General features: G+C 32.9%; 1 protein-coding gene across 2 annotated transcripts; it reads left to right on the plus strand.

The window, feature by feature from the left end:
* Positions 1 to 213: 213 nt before the first annotated feature.
* Positions 214 to 18,840, plus strand: LOC133202214 (prostatic acid phosphatase-like). Of its 2 annotated transcripts, XM_061337991.1 has the most exons (12): positions 214 to 367; positions 4,905 to 5,000; positions 6,900 to 6,995; positions 8,787 to 8,939; positions 10,598 to 10,693; positions 11,664 to 11,753; positions 13,087 to 13,225; positions 13,823 to 13,908; positions 15,621 to 15,807; positions 17,343 to 17,468; positions 17,966 to 18,137; positions 18,456 to 18,838. In XM_061337991.1, exons 1-11 carry the CDS (start codon positions 260 to 262, stop codon positions 18,091 to 18,093), a joined length of 1,305 nt encoding a protein of 434 aa, XP_061193975.1. In that variant the 5' UTR covers positions 214 to 259; the 3' UTR covers positions 18,094 to 18,137; positions 18,456 to 18,838. The 2 variants fall into 2 exon arrangements, with proteins under 2 accessions (XP_061193975.1, XP_061193974.1); XM_061337990.1 differs by having other exon boundaries at positions 17,966 to 18,840.
* Positions 18,841 to 23,654: the final 4,814 nt, after the last annotated feature.

The raw sequence follows: 23,654 nt of genomic DNA on the forward strand, positions 1-23,654 counted from the left end.
TTTTCGACAATCCTTTCTGCCCGGATATAACAACTACTGGCTTTTTATGACATTAAAAAAAACAAACAAAAAAAAATCAATATAACAATACCGATTCCAATATAACAGAGAATAGGATTTAGCTTTGTTCTTCTCAGTACTTTCAGTACTTTGCTTAAAGTTAGAATTCCAGATCGGGCTTGGGATGCCAAAAATCATGTGATGCGTTCGATCGCTTATTTTCTGTTTCAGTATTTGATTTGAAAGGAAGCTGAATGTCATGGCTTTGCGTGATTTTCGTGGAATGTTCCTATTTTTGTTGACAATTCTATTTCATTTTCATCGAACTATGAGTGAAGGTGATAAGGAACTGATCATGGTCAATTTGGTAAATTTTAGTATTCATACTTCATTTATCGATGGAGGGTCCTAAATCAGTGTCCAGGGGCTGACAATTCGATTTTTTATGCACTTGTCCAAGGGCAAGTGTATGGTGAAAATTCACTTGCCCTACCTGAATTTTTGGTTGCCCAACCATAAACTAATACTGTATTTATATATATTTCAAAAAATAGGAAGAAAAATTAATATACTGAGTAGAACATGCGGCCCCTTGTGCCCAATATTAAATCTATGACTTAAATATTTATTTTTTTTTTAAGTCACTTGCCCACGGGCAAGTGGTTGGTAAAATTTCACTTGCCTTCTCCTAAAATTCACTAGCCCCGGGCATCAGGCAATTGGATTTGTCAGCCCCTGAGTGGCATTTCCTTTTAATTTAAGCTGATGCATATTCTGATATTGTGAAATTTGACTTCATCAATGTTTGTCTAGTATTTGATAGCAGAGTCATTACTGTAAGTGATAAAAAAAATTAAGCTTTTGAAAATCTCAAAGAAAATGTGTGTTGTGTTGAAATATTGTTTGAATAACTGAGAAAATATGTTACTTTTGAAAGGTAAAAATATTCCAAGTGGAAATACCTATTAAGTTTCTGGTAGTTGACTCTATTGCAATCTCTAATTCACTCACTTCCACATCAATTTGATTTCCTGAGAAAAGAATAGACGACTTTCACATAAATTTACAAATTTTCTCAATTCATCAGGAGTCAACATATGGTTAATGGGCGTCACCCACTGTTTATACAGATATCTTAGTATAGTCTACTTGCCAAGTAATATTGAAATCAGATCAAAACTGTACAGTCAGGGGTGAGACTGAAATCCGTCATTTTTAAAATGACGATTTTTAGTCATAAAATAAAATTTTTATTATGACTTAAACTCGTCATTTTTAAGAAAATGGCGAAAAACAGTCATAAAAATTTAGAGTGTTTCTAGAATACCGAGTTACCTCTCTTTGAAAAATGTTAGATCCACCAACCGAAAAAAGGACAAAAAACATCGTAAACGAACTTCATTTCACTAATACAGTTGACTACAATACTGGTTATGGTGACAGTACAAATTTCCCAAGCAAAAATAAGAGTGGAAGAGTTATTTGTCAATTTATTTGCATTAAATAGTAAAGAAGACGAAAATGACGATATTCCCGTCTTTTTTCAAAATGGAGGGTCTGGGCGCACTGAAATATCTCGCTTGTTTTACTGGGCGCACTACTTTTTTATGGCTTTAACTTTTTGTCGAGACTTTTCTCTACAAGTATGTATTCTTCCAGATGGTGTTCTATATGTTTTTATAGGGCTAAAAGCCATGTAAAAATGGTGAATTAGTTCTACCAAAATTCGACATTTTACCGCTAAATAATAACTTTCACCTTCCATGTTGATGTTCTAACCCACATGGTCGGCAGTAATTAGTGACCTGGATGAAATGAAACTTGCGTAAAAACTCTTCTTTCAGCAGTGAATTCAAATTACGCTTTTACAGGGTTAGAAACTCCCTAAAATTACAACTCGCAAATAATTGCGAGTACCAAGAAAGTGAACTCGCAATTTTATAAGACTACTCGCAATTTTCATATAAAGTTAAATTTATATAAATTAAATACATGTAACTTAAGGAAAAAGTAACTGTACAATACACAAAATACAACTACAGTGTGGCTTTTATTTAAATTACTGATTTAAATCAAAAGCATTGTGTTTTGTCATATTATATAATTTTTCTACAGTTTCAATGCAAGAAAAATCAACTCGCAAGTTTTTGCAAGTTACCTAATTTTTAACTCGCAATTTAGGAATTCTAACTCGCGTTTTGCGAGTTGTATATAGTGAATTTCGAACCCTGTTTTATGTAACCAGGATAGAAGAATTATGTTGAAAAAGAAAATATGACGATAGTAAGTCATATTGACAAAAATGACGAAAATACGTAGTTAGTAAATATGACGATTATCCATCATTTTTCAGAAATGACAGATTTCAGTCTCACCCCTGACTGCTGTAGAAGGAGTAGTGTTTTCAAAAAATGTTTACAGACAGATTGACAGACAGCTAGATGGACACCTTACCATCGCATAAGCTCTTCTGGTCTCTGACTGGTAGAGCTAAAAAATGAATATACTCAAGAAATTTTTAAAGAAGAGGACATGATAATATTAAATACTGTTTTGTGAGAGACTGTAGGTAATCTACATATTACATTTCCTTTGTCTGATAAGACATAAACTCCCACATTTATAACTGATTTTCTTCCTTTTTAGCTCACCTGACAGGTCTAGAAATAATTAATTTTGCTTACTGGTCACTAGGGCTATCGCCTTAAATTTTTACTGGTCAGCTTAGTACTTTCACTGTCCCACTGGGCCAGTAGATTCCAAAAAAACTGGCCCAAAACCATAATAATAATAGTAATATTTTTTTAATATTGTGATACTTAGAAGTACATGTACAACTTAACAAAACAAGAAACAGCAGAAGTTGGGACACACAGTCCTGTCAAGTTAACTAGCCTGACTGTGAATAAATTTTATTATGCATAAAAAAATGCTGACCCAAAGCGCACATGTCCTCTGCAATGTACTAGCCCAGATTGAAAGTTCACTGGCCCCAGACCAGCAGGCCATCAATTATTTCGAGCCCTGCCTGAGCTGAAAGCTCAAGTGAGCTTTTCTGATCACCCATTGTCTGTCATCCGTCCATCTGTCTGTCCATCCATCTGTAAACTTTTCACATTTTCAACTTCTTCTCAAGAATCGCTGGGCCAATTTTAACCAAACATAGTACAAAGCATCCCTAGGTGAAGGGGAGTTTAGATTATAAGAATGAAGGGCCAAGCCCCTTTCAAAAGGGAGATAATCAAGAAAAGACAAAAATTGGGTGGGGTCATTAAAAAATCTTCTTCTCAAGAACGACTGGGCCAGAAAAGCTGAAACTTATGTGGAAGCATTCTGGGGTAGGGTAGATTTTAAATTATTCAAATCATGACCCCTGGGGATAGGGTGGGGCCACAATAGGGAATCCAAGTTCCACATTGAAATATGTAGTAAAAATCTTTAAAAATCATCTTCTCAAGAACCTCTGGGCCAGAAAAGCAAACTTAGTACAAAGCACCCCTAGGTGAAGGGGAGTTTAGATTATAAGAATGAAGGGCCAAGCCCCTTTCAAAAGGGAGATACTGTAGATTCCTAAATATGCGCGAGGAATTAATTATCGCGTAATTACGTGAGAAGCACCACTCGCGAAATAAAATTACTCGCCTTTATTTTTATGGTGCTGAAATCAATGTAAAATCACTTGATCAACCGTCAACTCGCGAATTATTGTTCTCGCGATTTTACGTGAAAGAGCCAGTTTGCGATAATAAGTACTCGCGAAAAATAAGGAATCTACAGTAATCAAGAAAAGACAAAAATTGGGTGGGGTCATTAAAAAATCTTCTTCTCAAGAACCACTGGGCCAGAAAAGCTGAAACTTATGTGGAAGCATTCTCGGGTAGTGAAGATTCTAAATTGTTCAAATCATGACCCCGGGGGTAGGGCAGGGCCACAAAAGGGAATCCAAGTTTTGCATTGAAATATGTAGTAAAAATCTTCTTCTCAAGAACCACTGGGCCAGAAAAACTGAAACTTATGTGGAAGCATCCTGGGGTAGTGTAGATTCTGAATTGAACAAATTATGACCCCTGGGGACTGGGCAGGGTCACAATAGGGAATCCAAGTTTTAAATTGAAATATGAAGTAAAAATCTTCTTCTCAAGAACCACTGGGCCAGAAAAGCTGAAACTTGTGGAAGCATTCTTGGGTAGTGAAGATTCTAAATTGTTCAAATCATGACCCCCGGGGTAGGACAGGGCCACAAAATGGAATCCCAAGTTTTGCATTGAAATATGTAGAAAAAATCTTCTTCTCAAGAACCACCGGGCCAGAAAAAATGAAACTTATGTGGAAGCATCCTGGGGTAGTGTAGATTCTGAATTGTTCAAATCATGACCCCTGGGGGTAGGGTGGGGCCATAAAAGGGAATCCAAGTTTTACATTTGAATATGTAGTAAAAATCTTTAAAAATCTTCTTCTCAAGAACCACTAGGCCAGAAAAGCTGAAACTTATGTGGAAGCATTCTGGAGTAGTGTAGATTCTAATTGTTCAAATCATGACCCCTGGGGGTAGGGCAGGGCCACAATAAGTACTACGGGGGGGGGGGGGGGGGGGATCAGGTGAAAAACAGCAAGGCCAAAGTTACTCAGGTGAACATAGTGACCCATGGGCCTCTTGTTCATGGACGACATCAGTTTAGAGTTTGTTTTTTTTTCACTGTGGTTACATGCACATGCACCTAAAAATTATAATGCCCAGATAAACCTTAATTTATCAAGCTTTAATTAAACATGTTAAAATGCATCATTAACAGTGATTAAAAGAATCCATTTCTTAAATTTGAGAAATCTGTAGGCAACTTATGTTTACTAGATCTTAGTCATGTGCTAAATTCTATTTTAATTTTATTTTTATCTTGATAAAGGTATATCGCCATGGAGATAGGTCACCTGTTGCAGTTTTCCCTTCAGACACTCACAAGGAAAATGTCTGGCCAAATGGATTAGGTTGGCTTTCAAAGGTGGGTTTTTCAATACACTAGAAATTAATTAACAGTCAATTAAGCCTCTGCATTGTCCGTAATCTGCACTTCAATAACCCCAGACCTGTTTACTCTTACGATTTCGCCGTATTTTGTACGGATTTTGAGTCCAAAATACGTCTCACGTTTTGCTATAATAAAAATATGGAAACCGGGAAATTCTTTCATTTGGATTTTAACAGCTAGTTTTTGTTATGATGTCTCAGTTTGACGCTTTTTTAAAAAAATTTCAAACACTTAAGTGATGTCAGGTTGCCAAAATGTGGTGGTTTAAAAATGACAGAAACCACTCGAAAGAAAGCAAGGTATTATGTTTTTCTTTGTTATTAAAGCATGTTTATTTTTTGTAATCCAAAATGTAGTTGTTTTTTAGTAATATATACATGTACAATCGATGAAAAGTGAAATCTTACGGGGAAATGCCAAATCTCACTGACAAATCTAATAAAAAATACTGAGAGACAACAATATGGGTAAACAGGTCTGTAACCCAGACACCTCACCTTTTAGATGAAATTTGTGGGTAACAGAGTTTATTTTTACATATACATGTATCATGTATATCAATTGTATACAGAAGTATGTTTCACCTATTCAACATGTTCAAACACTTCATTAATCAGGATGTTTTGAATACTACGATTAAGATTAAGGAGGTTCCACTGTACCTGAGACTGTCTTGTTTCAATTTTTTTTTTCATGGTAAATATTCATTCTCATCTTCTCGGGCCTTTCTGGCAAGCTTGGAAAAACATGTCAAGTGTATTTACCTCACAGGATGTTAAAATTTTCTACAAGGTCCAGTGGATTACTACATGTATTTATTGAATTATTGGATAGACAGAGTTGAGTGTCCCTTCTGTGGTATATTTTATGTACCGTAATATCTTTACATTCAATGAAGTTTAGCTCCATACTCTACAGATAAGAGGTCTCCCTATATTTATTTCAAAGTTTATGAAAAGGGGGCTTGTCATGAATGCAGGGTTGTCCCTAAGAATTGAAATAGCAGGGGGCATCAAAAAAGTAGAAGGGGTTTTTGGGTTCCTTCCTAACAGGGGGGTTGAGGGGGAATACCAGAATAACCGGGGATTACGGCCCCAAGGTCTTACGGACAACCCTGTGGATGCCTACGTTTACACATTCAGGTTGTGTTTTTACTAGCCAGAAAGGCCCGAGAAGTTGCGATTGGGTAAATATTGGGTAAATATTCAGCTCACCATGCAATACCAAATTTGTTAAATAGTACAATTTCTGTTTAATTCCTTTGAGTACTGTTCCTCAGAAATCATATTCATCATGTTCATATTTAGTTGATATTCTTGTTCTTTGACATATGTTTGACATATAGATAACAAAATTTTCATTAACTGCAATCTTAATTTGCTTAAGGAAGTGAAAAAACAGAATAATCCAAACTGAAACATGTATTTGAAATCAAATTCAGTCAAGCAATGATATCAAATTATGTAACTCTTCTTCAGCTTCAAGGAAAATTTTTTGATGTTTGTTTATATTTGTTTTTTTTTTTTTCAACTCTGCCAAGGAAGTTGGAGGAAGTTTGTTTATTCAGGTTTATAGCTTTGCTGAAAAAAAAGTTTTGAACTGACAATCTGACTAGGAAATAAACCTGTTGATCTGAAAAATGTAGACTTTAATTATCTTAAATTAGGAAAGAAGAAATGGTAGGTACAGTGTATTTAAATGCCTCAGAATCCTGGGAAAATTTATGAATCTGAGTAAACAATAGACTTAATAATTAAGCATGATTTTGTGTAGAACAGCAAAATTATAATTCTGTGTATATATATCCATACTCAAATTGTTCCTTATTCTCCAGTGTAATCCATAATTTGATTAATAATTATATCCATACAGATTGGGATGGATCAACATTATGCTCTGGGCCAGTGGTTCAGAAATCGCTATATGAAGGACAATACTCTACTGAACTCTTCTTACAAACACAGTGAGGTAAATATTATACATTTATTGACTGGGTTTGAGGACAACATGCGTTTCAAGAACCAAACTGTTTGCCTGAAGCGTTTAGGCCGAAGGCAAACAGTTTGGTTCTAGGGGTCAACAAAACACATTTTTGCCCGAGTACACAGTCAGTAAATGTTTTGTTTAAAATTTTTTTTGTTTTTTGACATGCATGTATCTTGTGCTGGCTTCCATGACGTAAATTTCCTTTACCCACACTGTGGTTAAACTTGGTCAATTCTATCGCTGTGGAACACAAATGAATGTAACTAAGATTTAATTGATCCTGCCCCCAGTGTGACGTAAGCGGTCCAATATCTCATTGACAGGTCGAATATTTCACTCTGCTGTCAAACATAAATCTTTTTTCATGACCGCTCAGTAAAACATTTAATGGAAATCATAATGTTAGACTTTTTTTAGTATATGAGATTAATATAGGAACCAGTTTTTAAAGATATAACAAATAATTTACTGTAGATCACCAAATTTTCGTGACATCTTAATTTAATTATTTTCGCGAGATAGGTATTTGGTATTTATAAGCGAGACAAAATTTTCACGAATTTTGGCTATTGTATATTTCCTATACTAAATTAATGAAAATATATGCAAGAATAAAATTTTCGCAAGCAGACTGTCTCACGTAATTATGCGAAAATAAAGTTCTCAAGAAAAAGTGATTTATAGTATATTACTCAGCACTTTCAAAGAGACTTTGTGCCATTTGATTGGAAGAAAATCAAAATTATTTTTTTATTTTTCAAATTGTTACGTTAATTGTACAGAGTGTATATCTTGTACAATGTAAAATAAGTTATATAAGAGTGCATTGAAAGAAACATACAATTTTGATTCATTATCATGATTATATAAACATAGTTCATTATAATATATCTGTATCATCACTTATTAAAAAATGTTTTAATTATGGTAGATAGTCCCTACAAATCTAAGAGTCATGCAGGAACCTTAATAAAAATGTTGCATCAAGATTACACAAGTTTGTTTTTCTTTTTATAAATCTTTGTAACAAATTAAAAATAAAAATCTTTGTTTTCAAATTTAATTTCAGAATGACATAAATATGCATTTTTATTGCACTACAAAACTGACAGTGCAGATCCATTCATCCCTTTGGAGTAATGAGTGGACATGCATCCAGTTAAAGATTAATTAATGAGTTCAATGTAGGAAGGCTAGCTGCCTCAATCATTTATGTTAGAGCATCTCTGATCAAGCAGCTCTTATCTGTATCCTTTGGGAATTAGACAGAAGAACTGCTGGTCAGTTTATAGCATATGTCATTTGATGGCCAGCCTTTTATTTTTAAAATTAATTTGGTAATTTGGTATAGATGAAATTGTTAAGACTAAATTGATATTGTTTAATATGATATTTTTAATTATTTTTATTTAATCTTTTGAAAATATCGACTAAGAAATGTCTCACAAATATGAAAGGTGTGTGTTCGGGGGGTGGGGGTGGGGGGTGGGGGGGCTGCAGATAGGCATACACAACCAGTTGAGGATCTATAATGTAATACTTGTTATAATTAAAGTCTACACCATGTATAAACAAACATTATAAGGAATGGAAACCCTTGTATCAAGGTTGACATGATTTTCTTGCACTCTAAACTGTTTATGATAATTGAACAATATTTGACGGGCGTATCATGCTGAGGCGGGGCACTTTATTTTTGATTGGGATGGAAACCCCCCCCGGAAAAAATTCCTGGATCCGTGCCTGACATATACTTTATATTATGTATTTCAGATAGAGGTAGCTAGCTCCAATGAAGACCGGTGCCTGATGTCTGCGTACAGTAACCTGGCTGGATTCTATCCTCCCACTGACCAGGAGAAGTTTGACCCCTCTATAGAATGGCAGCCCATTCCTGTCCACACCCGACCAGAAAAGGAAGACAATGTATGTGTTCATTGTATTTATTCCTGTAAACCAACTATAATTCATGTCATCTTTTATTTCGGATTAGTCTTTTTGAAATCAATCCGCGACAATTAATTTTCAAGATTTAGGAAACATTCTCTACAAATACAAAGCAAAATAAATGGTTAGCAGTGATTAATATTTGCAAGTTAAAGTAGGTCCTGAAACTTGTGGATATTTCTCGCACGCGGATAAAAGTTGGTTTACAGTACTTGAACAGTCAATCCTTGTTATCTCAAACTCAATGGGAATTCAGAAAAAAAACTTTGAGATATTTGAGGATTTAAGTTTTTGATAAGGCCAAGATAAATAAATAGTGTGTTTCCTATTCCAACCTGAGGAAAAATAGGGAAGGTAGGTAGGGAAAACATTTTATTTTATTGTTACATTTTATTATTTTAAATTCAACTTTGATATTAAACAAAATGAGAAAAACGAAGAGTTCATTTCTTTTTCCCGAAAGGGTGGCTTACTAATGGCATTTCTGTTTAATGTGAATAGGGTACGCATTTTCCCAAACACCGAAGTAATCAAGATTAGGATTTCTAATAGTGAAAATGGAATTGTATCTGTGGATAAATTTTTCAGCGTTGGCTCATATATTTTAGGGTCGGTCGGGAAACCGGAAACACACAATTTATTTACCTAGGCCTAATTTACAAAGAAATAGTGGTTGGGACTTGCATGTACTTCCAACTCATTTTGACATATACATTATGGTATTTGAGATATCAGTTGAGATACAAAAGTTCAACTTCATTCAGTCGGTGTGACTTGTTTGGTGTCATAGTTACATGTACCTTACAGGTCATCAATGGTACAGGGAAGCAAAATTTCTCCCTTTTTTGTCTAAATGCCAGGATTCCAAAATTGAGTTATAATTTGCATTATAGAAATACTGAGTCTTGTAAATTGTTTACAAAGGAACATACATTTACAAGACTGAGTATAAACATTGATTCAGAACATGTTTTCATAGAATTTGTTAAGCTCTTGCATGATTGCATCTAGGTCTTGTTCACCTGTAATTAAAGCAGGTCAAGGGAAATCATATCAGAGTTGACATTGACCTTTAACCTTGAAATGGGAGGCTTTAACAATTTTACCTCTGTTGGGGATGACATATGGTGCTTACATGTATCTTCTTCAAACTTCACACAGAAAAATTAGAATGATATTTAAATTAGTCATAAATTGACCTTGACCTGTGACTTCGACCAACCCTTTATTCATTTAACCTTGAAATAAGTATTGCATTGACTCCTGTTCTTCATGACCAATCTTAACTATTATCCTCACATGGTAAATTAAACTGCAATTTTTTGAATTCCACATTGTAGGTTGATCTTAGCCTGGTAAATGCTTTTATCCTAGTTCTTTTTTTTAATTTATACATAATTTTATTCACATGAAGTGAATGGGATTGGGCAGCAGGCATAGCCTATTTTAGCCCTCTCCCTAGTTCTTTGTTTTGTCTGATTCAAAAAACTGATAACAACAAGCAGGATTTCATTTTTATCTAATTCTGATTGAGTCATTATCCAAATCTTGTGTCTTTCATGTCATAGTTTTGTTAAATTTCAAAAATAATTAAATTCTGTTTCACATTTTCTACTTTCATTTTTGATTTATAATAGGTTATTAATATGGGGATGTTTTGTTCACGATACAATGAACTCTATGAAGAGACGATATCCTCAAAAGAAGTACAGACAGAAGAAAATCGGAACAAGGTAAATAATTAAAATTGTCACAACAGAGCACAATGATTCTCTATTATCAAATGTTAAAAAATTTCTTAACACCATTCATTATATTCAGTGCTTGTTCTTGACAACCATGTTATCTTAAAGGGCTTTGTTCAACTTCCTTTTCTGGGGTCAGATCTGCATGGGGTCAGATTGTAAGTCAAAGGTGAAAAACTGAGTATAGATATATATATAGATTTCAAAGTTGTCAGTCTTTCAATTGGTATCTAAACTTGCTAAAATGAATAGAACCTAGGTTTAAATGTATGTAGATACATGTACTTTTAGGTTTCACCTTTCACAATAGGAAAATTTTTCCTTGATGTAAGTTTAAGCAAACACTTATGTATTATTGACAATACCAATTCATTAATACATGTATAGGCAGCTTGGTACTTCTAAACTGTGGGTCAAAAAAAAAAAAAAAAAAAAAAAAAAACATGGGGCCACCTGTAAATGGGACTCTGGCCTTCTGACCTTGAAAGGGGTCAAAGGTCAACATAACCTTCAGATACATGAATTATTCAGATTATTGTGTGAACTTCTGTAAAAGTTTTGTACATGTAATATATACATGTATTGGTTAAGGTTGCATGATCCTTTGCTAAGAGAGATAACCTTAAAAAAACAAAAAAAATATGAGAAATGACTTATATAACATTAACTAATGGATTTGCTTCGATCCTTTGATAAAATTTTCATCTTCAGCAAAAGTTTGATTTTTCTCAAATTTTGCCTCCTACACCTCCTACAGCATACTTTATTTGCTTGGTTTTCATTTTTATCTCTTATTTCTTGTTATAATTACCATGTGATTAGCAAAAAAAATATTCTAGTGAAGAGAAGGTGGTTCACATCTGTACAGCTGTAAATATAATTTTTGCAACTTTGCCCTTATACATGTACGTACCACTTTGTATATGTAAATTATGATCACTTGTATGTGCTCTTTTAGGCGTTTTATGAGCTGTTGCAGAAGAAAACAGGCTATCCAGATATCAGCATTAGAAATGCGTGGAAGCCGGCCGATACATTGTTCTGCGAGGTATGACAAACTAAATAATTAGATAATTAGATAACTTTATTATTTATGTTATAGTCAGAGTTTTATTCCTTTTTCATGATTTTTTAATGAAAAATTATGAAAACTCATAGCTGGATTACCTAAATTACCATGAAATTTGCATTGTGTAGTATCAATCAACTACACATGTATTGCATTAGGTAGAAAACTTTAATTTTATGCCTTCCATATGCTCAGAATGAAAATTTTTAAACATATTGTTTCCCGCAGCTTTGTTATTTTTCAGCCAGAGTACAAAACTAAGAATGAATGTAGTTGTAAATATGTCGTTTATTAATGACACAAAGGTAAGACATGAAAATTGGGAGATCCTATGTTTTTCTGCAATTTGTATGTACATCAGGATTTGGATCTCCCAAAACTTAAAAGTACAGCATGATAGTAATCAAAAGTACAATTTTATCAAACACTTATGGTGAAAAATAAGGTGGCAACCAACAATAGGCCATCAACCAAAACCCCAAGTTTTATCAAACACTTTGTTGAAAAATAAGGTGGTAACAAACAATCAAGATTATTTGATTTTATTTCAAATGGTTAATTTTTAATTTAGGACAAGATATGTATTACCAGTAAAAGTAGGTACAAATTAACTATTACTGTGCACCAGAAGTTATCTCCCTTCTCAATAGGCCAACAAACAAAATGATAATAACACTATGTAAAGAATTAACTACGAATGGGACGGTTGAACGGGGTGGTGGTGGGTGTTTTCCTTTACAAATTTCAACGTGCACAGACACTTGCAGCTTGAGCATCTAACATTGATACTGATCACGTGATCACATTGTAACTATTAGCTAAACACCGCAAGGTCCCTAAAACCTGAGACTATTCATTACATAACATGCAAGTAGTTTACGAAGCCTAAGTTAACACATTACATAATATACAGATAGCTAAATTGTTAACTCAAAAATGCTTAGAAACATATGAATGCATAAAACATATTATTTCCAATTTATTTCCAATAATATTACAATATAGAGGGATGGATCAGTTTTTAGATGCTCAAGAACTCTGGACATATAAGTAAAATATATTTCAATAACATTTTATTTGTTTGAAAGAATTATTAACATTCATCAACTCAGAAATACACAGAAGGTTTGTTCTTAATAAAGCAGGGTAGGAAATTCTTTATACATGATATGAAAATTAGATACCGTTATTAGATACCTTATAGATTGTGATTGTATAGTTTACATGTACATATAAAAATGTTTATTTTAACTGCATATTTGGTTGTTCATTTGTCTAAATAGTAGAAGTTTTTTTTTTCTTTACTTCACAGAAATCCCATAATATGACCTTAGACCCTTGGGCATTAGAAAAATTTGGAAATACCACCGTGTACGATAAACTTAGGCAATTAGAAGCCTGGCAGTTCCATTTACTGTACTATAATAAAGAGATGGCCAAATTAAAGGGAGGTAAGTCATAATAAAAATTTTAAAAATATAAGATAAAAAAAAAATTGTAAAAGGATCGAGAGACTATGTTCTACCTGGTATAGCTCTAACAAGAAAAAATTGAATTTTTACTTATTTGATTTGAAATATTTAAGGAATAACTGTCTAATTTTTTGGTTTCATGATGTGATCAATTGATTGGCTTGCGTGATAATTTGCATAAACGCCGTAGGCGTTTATGCATAAAATTATCACGCAAGCCAATCGATTGATCATCGTCATGAAACCAAAAAATCTGACAGTACTCCTTATATTTACATGCTCTTGATTCTGCAAATTAACGTGCTACAAGCCCCGCTTCTGTCTCTATTTGTCCGCTCCGCTTGTGATTTTTTCTTCATCACGCCTGTCGATGAACCAGTAGATTTATGTAGAAATAAAGTATTTTTACTATTTGAAATTTTATGTCAGACAAAGACATTGGAAATGTAAATATTTATGCTTATAGTATCGGTGCACATGCAGTCAAAATAATTGTGTTTGTCTCAATATTTTAATTATTAGAAATTTATTTCTTTAACTTAAACTGTGTATAAATTGTGTTTTTAAATCTTTAAGGACCCTTACTGAAGGAGATGAGAGATAACATGGTCAACGCTTCTGGCAAGAACTACACAGGACCCAAGCTCTACATGTTCTCTGGGGTAAGGCACATAATGTACATGTAGTTAGCATGTTCGTAGATCTTTAAAAATGTTGCTAATGAATATGATGCTCTGGTAAGCTGCAATCCCCTTTACTTGACCCAAAAACTTTGTAATGACACAGTATAGAAACTTCATATTTGTCACAAAAAGCTGCTTGTGAAAGGGGAGGGGGAGAGATTTTTGTTTGTCATGTCAGAAACCTGAACCAGTGACACTTGTCCAAACTGATTACAGATATTATATGTAGAGATCATGACTTGTACATGTACGAGGGTTGTTCGAAAAGTTCGTGGACGATGTCAATCTTTGTCATACTACTTCCAAGAAATTTAAAATAAGCACAATATCATGTGTAAAAATATTTGTTTTGTTGATCTGTGAAATTTCATTCCATTCGATTTGATAGAAATTAATTTACTTCATTTTAAAATCAACATGTTTTGTAACCACGGCGCACACTTAAAAGCAATGTAATGTCAAAATCATAGCGTCAAGAGTTTCTTAAAAATTCTATCCCTATATATTCACACAGTATAGTCCAATACCCACGTATTAAAATCTTTTTTCAATCACTTGATATTTATTTTTCTAACAATTGTTCTCGTTTTATACTTTCCTTTGCTGATGTTTAATTTCTTTTATCAGCTGTTTACCGCTTAATTGTGCTTTCACAAGATCAGCAACTCTGAAGCGCCTGCGTCTTTCCATGACGTCCCAACTTTTAAAAGTTTACAGTTAAACCGTTTCTTCACAGATTGTTCTCGTCCGATACAGAGTCTCTGTCACTCAAATACAGCCTCTACCATTTACACACATGCACTTCTCGCTTGTGGCCTATTTTCCGATTCCTCTGACATTTTTAGCGTTTATTCAGGATTTTCCTCGAGTATAACACAAAACTGCATCGTTATCTGCTGCGCCGTGACGTTCTACAACGTCATCTTTTTTGTCGTTTTCAATGAGGACTACCTGTCTTCTCAAATTGATCTCTTTTTACCGCAGCAAAATATTAAGCCATAATTTGGAATAAGAATTGATGTAACAGTTCTTATTTTAACCGTCTAGGATTTTTTCGTTTTTGCTCCATTTTACAGAGAAGATGACTACAGACATTATTTAGTGTATTGTTTCTAAATTACTAAATTTTGACATGCGCCACGATCCGATTTTTGCAGTTTTTAATTCTGGATAAGTTTTAAATAAATCATAATATTTTTGAAAAATTTAATACAAATTATTTAAATTTATTGTTGGAATATTTCTACCAAATTTGGATAACATATGACGTTAAATAAAAAAGATATGACCACGAATTTTCCGAACAACCCTCGTATGTACATGTGTAAACTGTATAAGGAGAATTTTTAGTAAGCATTCAATTTTGGTATTATTAATGAGTGTTTTAGATCACTAAAATTGAACATCGCAAACAATTCATCCTGCATCGGAAGTAAAATTGAGCTTTTTGTCATTAAATAAGCCAATATTTCAGAACCAATCCCTAAATTTTGTGTTTCAATAAATGTTCCACTTATATGGTGTGTATGCAATGGTCATATAAAAGGGTCCATTTCATAGAATTGACTATATAAAACTTTTTCTCCAGAAATTTGATAGCTACAAATTTCATTATGCATACACACATAATGAAGGTCACTAAGAGTAGATCACAATAAATTTAAAGGCATTCCTGTGTTGTTTTTTTTCAGCATGACACAACTGTGGCCGCCTTGCTGAGTGCCCTGGGTCTGTATAAGAACATTACCGGCAGTCCTGTGTATGCCGCCACTGTGATGCTAGAACTATATAAGAAAGCTGAATACTACTACGTGGAAATACATTACAAAGATAATCACTCAACCAACTCTAGTGCCTCCACAATTCTTACTCTTGAAGGTCAGGAAACTTTACTTATCTTTGTTGCTTCTTTTTAATGGTTTATAAGTTTGTTATTTACAATTTACAATGATGGTTATTATTATAATATTATTTAGGTTTATTTAATTTAATATTCACTAATTTGGTGATTTTTTTTGATTGGATTGTTTTAAAAGTATTATGTCCTCTCTGATTTAAGATAATTATTTAACACATAGAACAAAACAGGTGTGCCCCCCCCTCCCCCCCCCCCCCCCCCCTCTCCATTAAGCATTAAGTGTGCAGTCAGTACAATGAAATATGGACATGATGGAGATACATGTAACAAACAGTAGTCAAACTCAAAAGTCCATTTAAATAATACTTGGGAGCAGAGCAAACACAGACCTCTAAAAACATCAGAGGTGGGATCATGTGCTATGAAACAGACAATTGAAAGCCCATTTTACATGTATGAAAAGATTACATGCTGATTGATATAATACATGTGGACATCAATTATAATGCCTACAAACAAGGATTTCCTTACTCTTATCACTTGGTAAAAAATTATCAATTATTTCAGTCCATGTATCAGAAACACCTGAAGTAGTGATTGATAAGTGTTTTCTTATTTGGACTAAGTGGAATAATCGCCATTTAGCACAGCAGGAGTGTGTGTTATTTATAAAATCTATATCTGTACTTTGGTTGTTAGCTTTGAGTGGGTTGTCAACTGCGGAGACATACTATACATGTATAAATACGTATGTAAGAAGGTACGTGGGTAAGATGTGTCCTCTGTGATGATTAGTACATACTGTGACATTCCAATCATAAAGACATTGTACTCTGTCATATATTTAATATATCATGCCTCTAAGTCAAGCAGTATTTAATCTCAACCAACTTTTCTCCATCATTGATTATTCCATCTCATATTTACGTGTGTGCCTGTGAAAATTGTAAGCAACATCATACAATATGAATTGTGTAACAGGTGCTTCAGAATAGTCACATGTAGACTACCCAGATGTATTCAGAAATCCCTGGTAAGACTCGTGTCAAATAAATGTGAACTTCATGACTGAATTATTTACAACCATTCCTTTGGAAGTCAACATATCCATTACATAACACCCATTCAACTCCTTAAGTGCATGGTTACATGTATGTAATATGTTATTGGAGTTTTGTGTACTTGAAGCTCAGAATCATATTGCCTCTGCATATTTCATTTCTGAGAGCTCCATTTCCTGTAATTAATCCACAGATAATGGTTTATAAAGACAGTCTTGAGAAATTGGTTAGTTTTGTGAAAATTTATTGATGGTTGTGTGCTGACTGGAATTTGGTACAATCTTTAAATATTCAATTAATATGTGTCTCCTTTTTATATTAATGTAAAATTCACTTTTTTTTAAAAAAATAGTAATGACGGTTTTTTTATTTCTACTTTTTTCCATGATTAAAGTCTAGAATATTTATTTGCGTTATCGTTATGTTGTATGGATTTTCATTCTTTTGTACGGTTTCCTTTAAATGAAGAAATATTTCTTCTTTCCTTTTGATAGGATGTTCAGAGAAGTGTGAACTGAGTAAATTCCTCTCACTGACGGCCGCTGCGGTGCCTAAAGACTGGAGGAGGGAGTGCGAGAGCCGTCACCACTCTAAAAAATCTGGCATCCATTTAAGGACATGTAAGTATAACCAATGTCAGTTAAAAGAAAACTAAGAGCCATCACCACTCTAAAAAATCCGGCATCTACTTAACAACATGTAAGTATAACCAATGTCTGTTAAAAGAAAACTAAGAGCCATCACCACTCTAAAAATTCCGGCATCTACTTAACAACATGTAAATATAAACAATGTCAGTTAAAAGAAAACTGTCATTTTATATTTTTGAATTTTGATTAGTAGATTTGTGCAATTAGTTTGAATGAGTAAGTTAATTATAAGGATTGTTGAGCTTTCATTAAAAGACTTAAGTAGGAAAAAATATGAAGTTTGCTTGAATATGCTTTTACCTTAATTTGGTTTATGAACAAAGAGACAAAAAGACTTAGTTCAGTTGAAAGTTAATTTTGTTTATTTTCTCTAATGTCTTTGACTTCAAAAAATCAATGTAGATGTTGATAAGATATAATTAAGTAAAAAAGTTGTTAACGAGTGTAATATTTCTTTTTTTTTTCAGCTGAGATTATCTCCATAGTTTTGGCAGTGGTCCTGATTGTGACGTTAGTGTGCCTTATACTGACCTGTGTCAAACTAAGGCGATCATCCGAGGGGGGATATAAGAGCTTTGTCAACCCAGATATATAAGATTTTATTGTAATGAGGACACTTAATGGATACATATGAAGGAGGTATTTCTTGTAAAAAAAAATATTGGAGATAATTCAGGTTATATACATACACAACAAGCAGATATTTTTGTGTAAATTCAGTTGTTTAAGATGTTATCTAATCTGGAATGTTTTCCAATTCAGCCAATTTCTTTGGAACCAGTGATGTCTGGATTAGACAGGTTCTACTGTAATTCCATGGAAAAGAGAAAAAATTAGCATGAAAAAAAAATAAGTGGAATGGCATTTTGGGGGGTTATTCTAAACAGATGGTGGCAATAGTTTGAATTTAGAATTATATTTCATTGTACATTAATTTCTATTTTACAATTTTTCTAGGACATTTGAGTCAGTCTGATGTGAAATCTTGAAAAAAAAGACTAATCATGTCCTTTTCAAAGCTTTGTGTCTATATTCAGTTTGAAATTATGGGAATATGGACTCTGAAATTGAACTTTAAAAGAACCCAGTATCATTTGAAATACTAGTAAGTCTTTTAGCATAATAATGTGCTTTGTACATAGATATGCCATTGCTTTATTGTATCAGCATTTGAAGTTATTTCTTTTCAGTTCATTTATTTTCTTGTATATAAAACTTCTCAATTGATGAATTAATGTAAATGTACTAAATTTATATCTGAAGATTTTCTTTTTTAATAACAAAGTTTTCTTTCACCAAACACTCAGTTGAGCTTTGCACATAATTTTTTTTCCTCCAGATACATCCATTCAATGATAAATTTATTTTCAGGATGTTTTTCTTGAATAAAAATTTATTTTCGTATCTTTCCATGGTACTTTTAAATGATATGCATGTATCTAGGAATACAAGGATGTATTGAGATGAAAGAAAATTTCAATTCCTTATAAATATGAATGCAAGTTTGTGTGTGTAATTTGATAAAGCTGCATTTGGTCTGTAATGATTATTAAGAATATTCAATAATGAATATTTGTTTTACGTATACATGTAAATATTAAAAGTTGATATTTTTAGTAAATTGATGATCCTTTTTATAATTTTTTTCTCATAGGTTGTGGTTCACCACTTTGTGTATGATTATATAAGGTTTAATTTGTAGTTTTGCAAATAGCACAACCAATTTTAAGTAGTAGACTTTTTGGTTAAGTATTAATATTGAATTATCAAGCATTTGTCAGTAATATGGTCAACATTTATTTTATTTTTTTTCTTTCTGAAGTGTACCCAAGTGTATTTATGCAAACACTTAAAAGAAAACATTTCCATAGGAATAGGAATTTAATTGAAGGTTTAAATTGTTATTGACCTTGTAAATGCTGAGGTTAAGAGGTCATTAATTTTTTTCTTTAAAGGCATCAAAGCAGGAATGAAAAAAATGCTTCAGAGCACATTTATATATGAAATACATGTAATCTAAATTTTAATATGTATAATATTGTATATAATGTACATGACACTGTACATTTCAGGGACACTGTGAATATATTTGACTTGTACAATATGAACTAAAAAGCAAATATTAAATTCCTACACCTTTACATTAATAGAACAAAATGTGTATAATATGTACACATCTGGATCTACTTTGCACATTTAATTCAGCTTATGAATGTGTTCTAATGACTGTTATTTTTGAATTTTTAATTAAAGATTCTAATTTTTACTTTATACATGTAAGTGCAGTTTTTAGTGTGTAAAAAGGAAAATTATAAAAAAAAAAAATAAAAAAAAAATAAAAATAAAGGTCAAATGGTCAAACTTTGGTTTCTTGAACAAAGATATCTCAAATGCCATTGATATTCAAAGAGAGTAGAAAGTCCCAGCCACTCTTTCCTTCTGTGGTTTTATCTCTATATCTCACATCCTCGGATAAATGGAAGTTTCTTTTCCTACCCATTTGACATCAAGATAACAAGGTTTGACTGTAATTCCATGTTTACATGTAGATTGCAAAGAATCACCTTTCAGATTCACTTCATCACTTATCATGTACATTTCTTAATTTATTGGTTGTGTTTATGTTCTGAAAACTAAGATTTATTTAACACTTATTTCTAGAAAAAATTTCTTACAAAAATTTTGCTTTTACATGTATGTAATTTGTAATAATACTCACAATCTTAATAAGAAAGTTCAGTGTTGATAAGATGACACTCTAAGGATGCACACTACCATTCTCTGTAATGACTTGAAATTTTATATAGGAGCTGTGGCACGCATAGTTTCAGAATTTCTCCAAACTCTCTATGATGAAAGTCTTTGATACTGTAAAATCAAATCAGTCAAAACTTGGTTGCTATGTGTCATGGTTACCATGGCAACATGCCCTAAAGTTTGAAAAATGGCATTTTTCAACATGCACAGAGTCCCATAGTTAATGTTTGCAGCAGTGTAACAAGTGGCAATGACTGTTTCCAAAAGTTTATATTTCTCTCTCTTAACATACAATCAATCAATTTTTTTTTCACTAAAAAAATTTTGAAGAACGATAACTCCTGTAAAAGGAAAAATAACTCTTGTAGATGGATGCATTTTTATTTTACAAGCACAGAAAACAATGTGATAGTCTGATTTAAAAAGCAACGCTTCGTTATTTTTTCTAATGTGAATTAGACAGGTATGATAGTAGATATTATTTTCATATATACTTCGATCATATTTTTAATTTTAGGGTGAGATAAAAAATTATTGATCTTTCAATTCACCATATCAAATTTTCTTCATATCATGTTTAGACATTATACTAGCATTCATTTCTGAAAAAGTAAGAAACGCTTCATACTTCAAAGTATTTTCATTTTGAATCTAATGATATTGTGGTTGATGAAAATCAATGTTGGGAATTACAAAAAAAAAAAAAAAAAAAAAAAAAAAAAAAAAAACAAGGGTGAAATTTGGAGCAGAGGGATATTTCACCTTAAGTTCTATCTGATAAGTACTATTCAAGGTGCATCAAATAATAAGTTTCTTGATTAGAAGGTAACTAAATTCCTATAGCAGCAAAAACAAAATCACTTTAAACCACTGATAGATTGTTTCCATGGTTACACTGCAAAGAAGCAATTAACCACACTATTTCTTAAGTTACCTGTGTACTTGATACATGTTTCCGGTGTCAAGGTGTAATAAATGGCAAAGTTTCCTCAAAATTGGTGATCATGTGTGGTAAAGAAGTTTAAGTGATTACAGAGAATAACTTAAAAGCACATATTGGCAAACTGCATGTTTTAAACAAACAATACAATGCAAACAATAGATAAATACACTGCAAAATATAATTTTTAAATTTTAAAGAGGAAAAAAATTATATATGTATGGATTCCTCGCCGTTTATAAGAAGTATCAACCCGATATATTTCTGTAGACAGCCAGTAACAAACCTAAGAAATGGTATTGACCTAAAATGTATTATATACAGTGTATTTCTGCTACGGAAGTACCGTGTAAAGATCAATTACTCAATAATGGAGGTGCTATTCGCTATATTTGCGCTCTGAAAGAAGTTGCTTTAAGAAACTATAATTCACTTTTAAAGGTTATGTTGCGGGTTCGAATCCACTACGGGACGTGGAGACCGGTCCTTCGGATGAGACGGTAAAAAGCGAGGTCCCGTGTCGCAGTAGGTGTTTGCACCGAAAAAGATCCCTCACTGCTCAATGGCACTGAGTGCCGAGTATAGGTATAAATTTGCAGCCTTCCACCGGCAAGTGGTGGCGTCTCCATATCAGTGAAAAATTCCCGAGAGGGACGTTAAGAAACAAACAAATACTTTTAAAGGTCACTATTATATTTATTCAGAAGACATTTTTTTATTCTTGTGCTATTTCAAATTTTTCTACAAATTTTAACCTGTTCATACCGTAGTACAGCTCTATACTTTATAACAATGGTTTGTTGGTTTAAAGCACCTTGGAAAATTTTTCAATCATTTAATTTTGGGGAGCCACCAATTGGAAGTGTACTCGGTACTTTTGGTCATTGAGCATTGAGGGATGTTCTTCTTTTCAGCATCTACTGCGGCACGTGACCTCTGTTTACACGGTCTCTTCCGAAGGACCATTCTAAAAATCCCAACGATCGAGATAATGATCCTTTTTGCGCATATCATGAATGCTTATAGGCATTTGTATAGTGGATTGTTCAAAAGAATTTAATCTTATGTATTTCAATGGATATTTCCAGGTATATCTTCTGGCATATAAAAAAAGCTATTTTGTATGGAAGATGATTAATCTATGCAAGCACATTCAATTTAATATCCGGTCGATAGTCATCTCCATTTATTAATTCAGAATATTTTAAACAACAAATGTAGAACATTATTTAAATTTCATGCTTTTTTCTAATCCATATAGATCATGCATATTTTAAATATTCCTTACAATAAATCTTTTTAAGATATTTTGCGTTTTAATCCAAGCCGATTTCCATTTCTTGATAGTTTGCAAAAGGCGTGAAAAGATGTTTCATCGAAAGACAATGATACTGCTAGTAATAACTTTATCAGTTGTTATAGCAACGTTTCGACAGCAGACTTTTATTTTTTCTGAGACTAAAAATATCACCGGATGTGACGTTTACTATCACATTTCAACTGTCCAGGCGTGTTTCCGGCACTGCTCTCAGAATCACGGTGTTATAACTAATGGCGTTTGGCATTCAGGAACAAGGAGATGTGGTTGTTGTGGTAAATGCGAGTCAAATCTGAACACTTTAAATTATGATTCAACGCAATGGAAAATGTTTACACCACGTAAGTAACCAATATGGGTTTCACTAGAGTTATCCACATATCGTAAAATTTATTTAAATAAATAATTATCGAAGACCATCGTCACAAACCAGGACCAAAATAAACGACTCTCCCATTCTGGCCGTGTAGGAGAAAGCCACATGCAGACTCCGGACCGTGACTTGAGACAGTGATTGAAGATGGAGTGAATTCATGCTGATAAAGAAGTTGATGTATACGTGTATTATTTTTTGATAAAAAACGTATTATTAATTGTTAGAACAAAGCAATGTCGTCCAAGTCTACAACTACTTGTTATTATAGATTTGCTATTACCATGTTTTATTACATTAGCAATGCATCAAAGGAAGATTTTTTAAAAAAAGGAAACATATTGAACTAAACCTTATGAAAGACGCAAAGTTAAAGAGTTTAAACCATGTCCACTACATTAACCTGCTTTGAGAAACTTATTTATATAAAAACATCCTCACAATGTCAAGGTTTTGTGATTTCGGAACTCCACACAAACCCTTGACATAAGTCGTTATTTAAAGGTTACACATGACGTAAAGGGTAATTATAAACTAACCAATGAGAATATATTTTTCATATACGTCGTTATCAAATTGCCCAACTCCAGAGCATATCTGTTGTAATTGTAAGGAGGACGATCTTCAAAAAATTAATCCCTGATGTTTCTTTTAAAGTAACTAGTCACAAATCCTACAATATTGAAACTTTCCATTTTAAAAACGAGTCATTGTTTACAAAACTTACCTACAATAAAAACTGTTTTCTGATTGGTTCCAGACCTAGAC

This window comes from Saccostrea echinata, unplaced genomic scaffold, assembly GCF_033153115.1.
Source record: "Saccostrea echinata isolate AGI-Se365-2 ecotype Australia unplaced genomic scaffold, CSIRO_AGI_Sech_v1 ptg000046l, whole genome shotgun sequence".
NCBI lineage: Eukaryota > Metazoa > Mollusca > Bivalvia > Ostreida > Ostreidae > Saccostrea > Saccostrea echinata.

Bases quoted from the DNA above. Each gene is read 5' to 3' on its own strand.
- LOC133202214 (XM_061337990.1), top strand. From the start codon at position 260: ATGGCTTTGCGTGATTTTCGTGGAATGTTCCTATTTTTGTTGACAATT. The intron at 368-4,904 runs GTAAATTTTAGT...ATCTTGATAAAG, and splicing joins AACTGATCATGGTCAATTTG to GTATATCGCCATGGAGATAG. The intron at 17,469-17,965 runs GTAAGTATAACC...TTTTTTTTTCAG, and splicing joins TGGCATCCATTTAAGGACAT to CTGAGATTATCTCCATAGTT.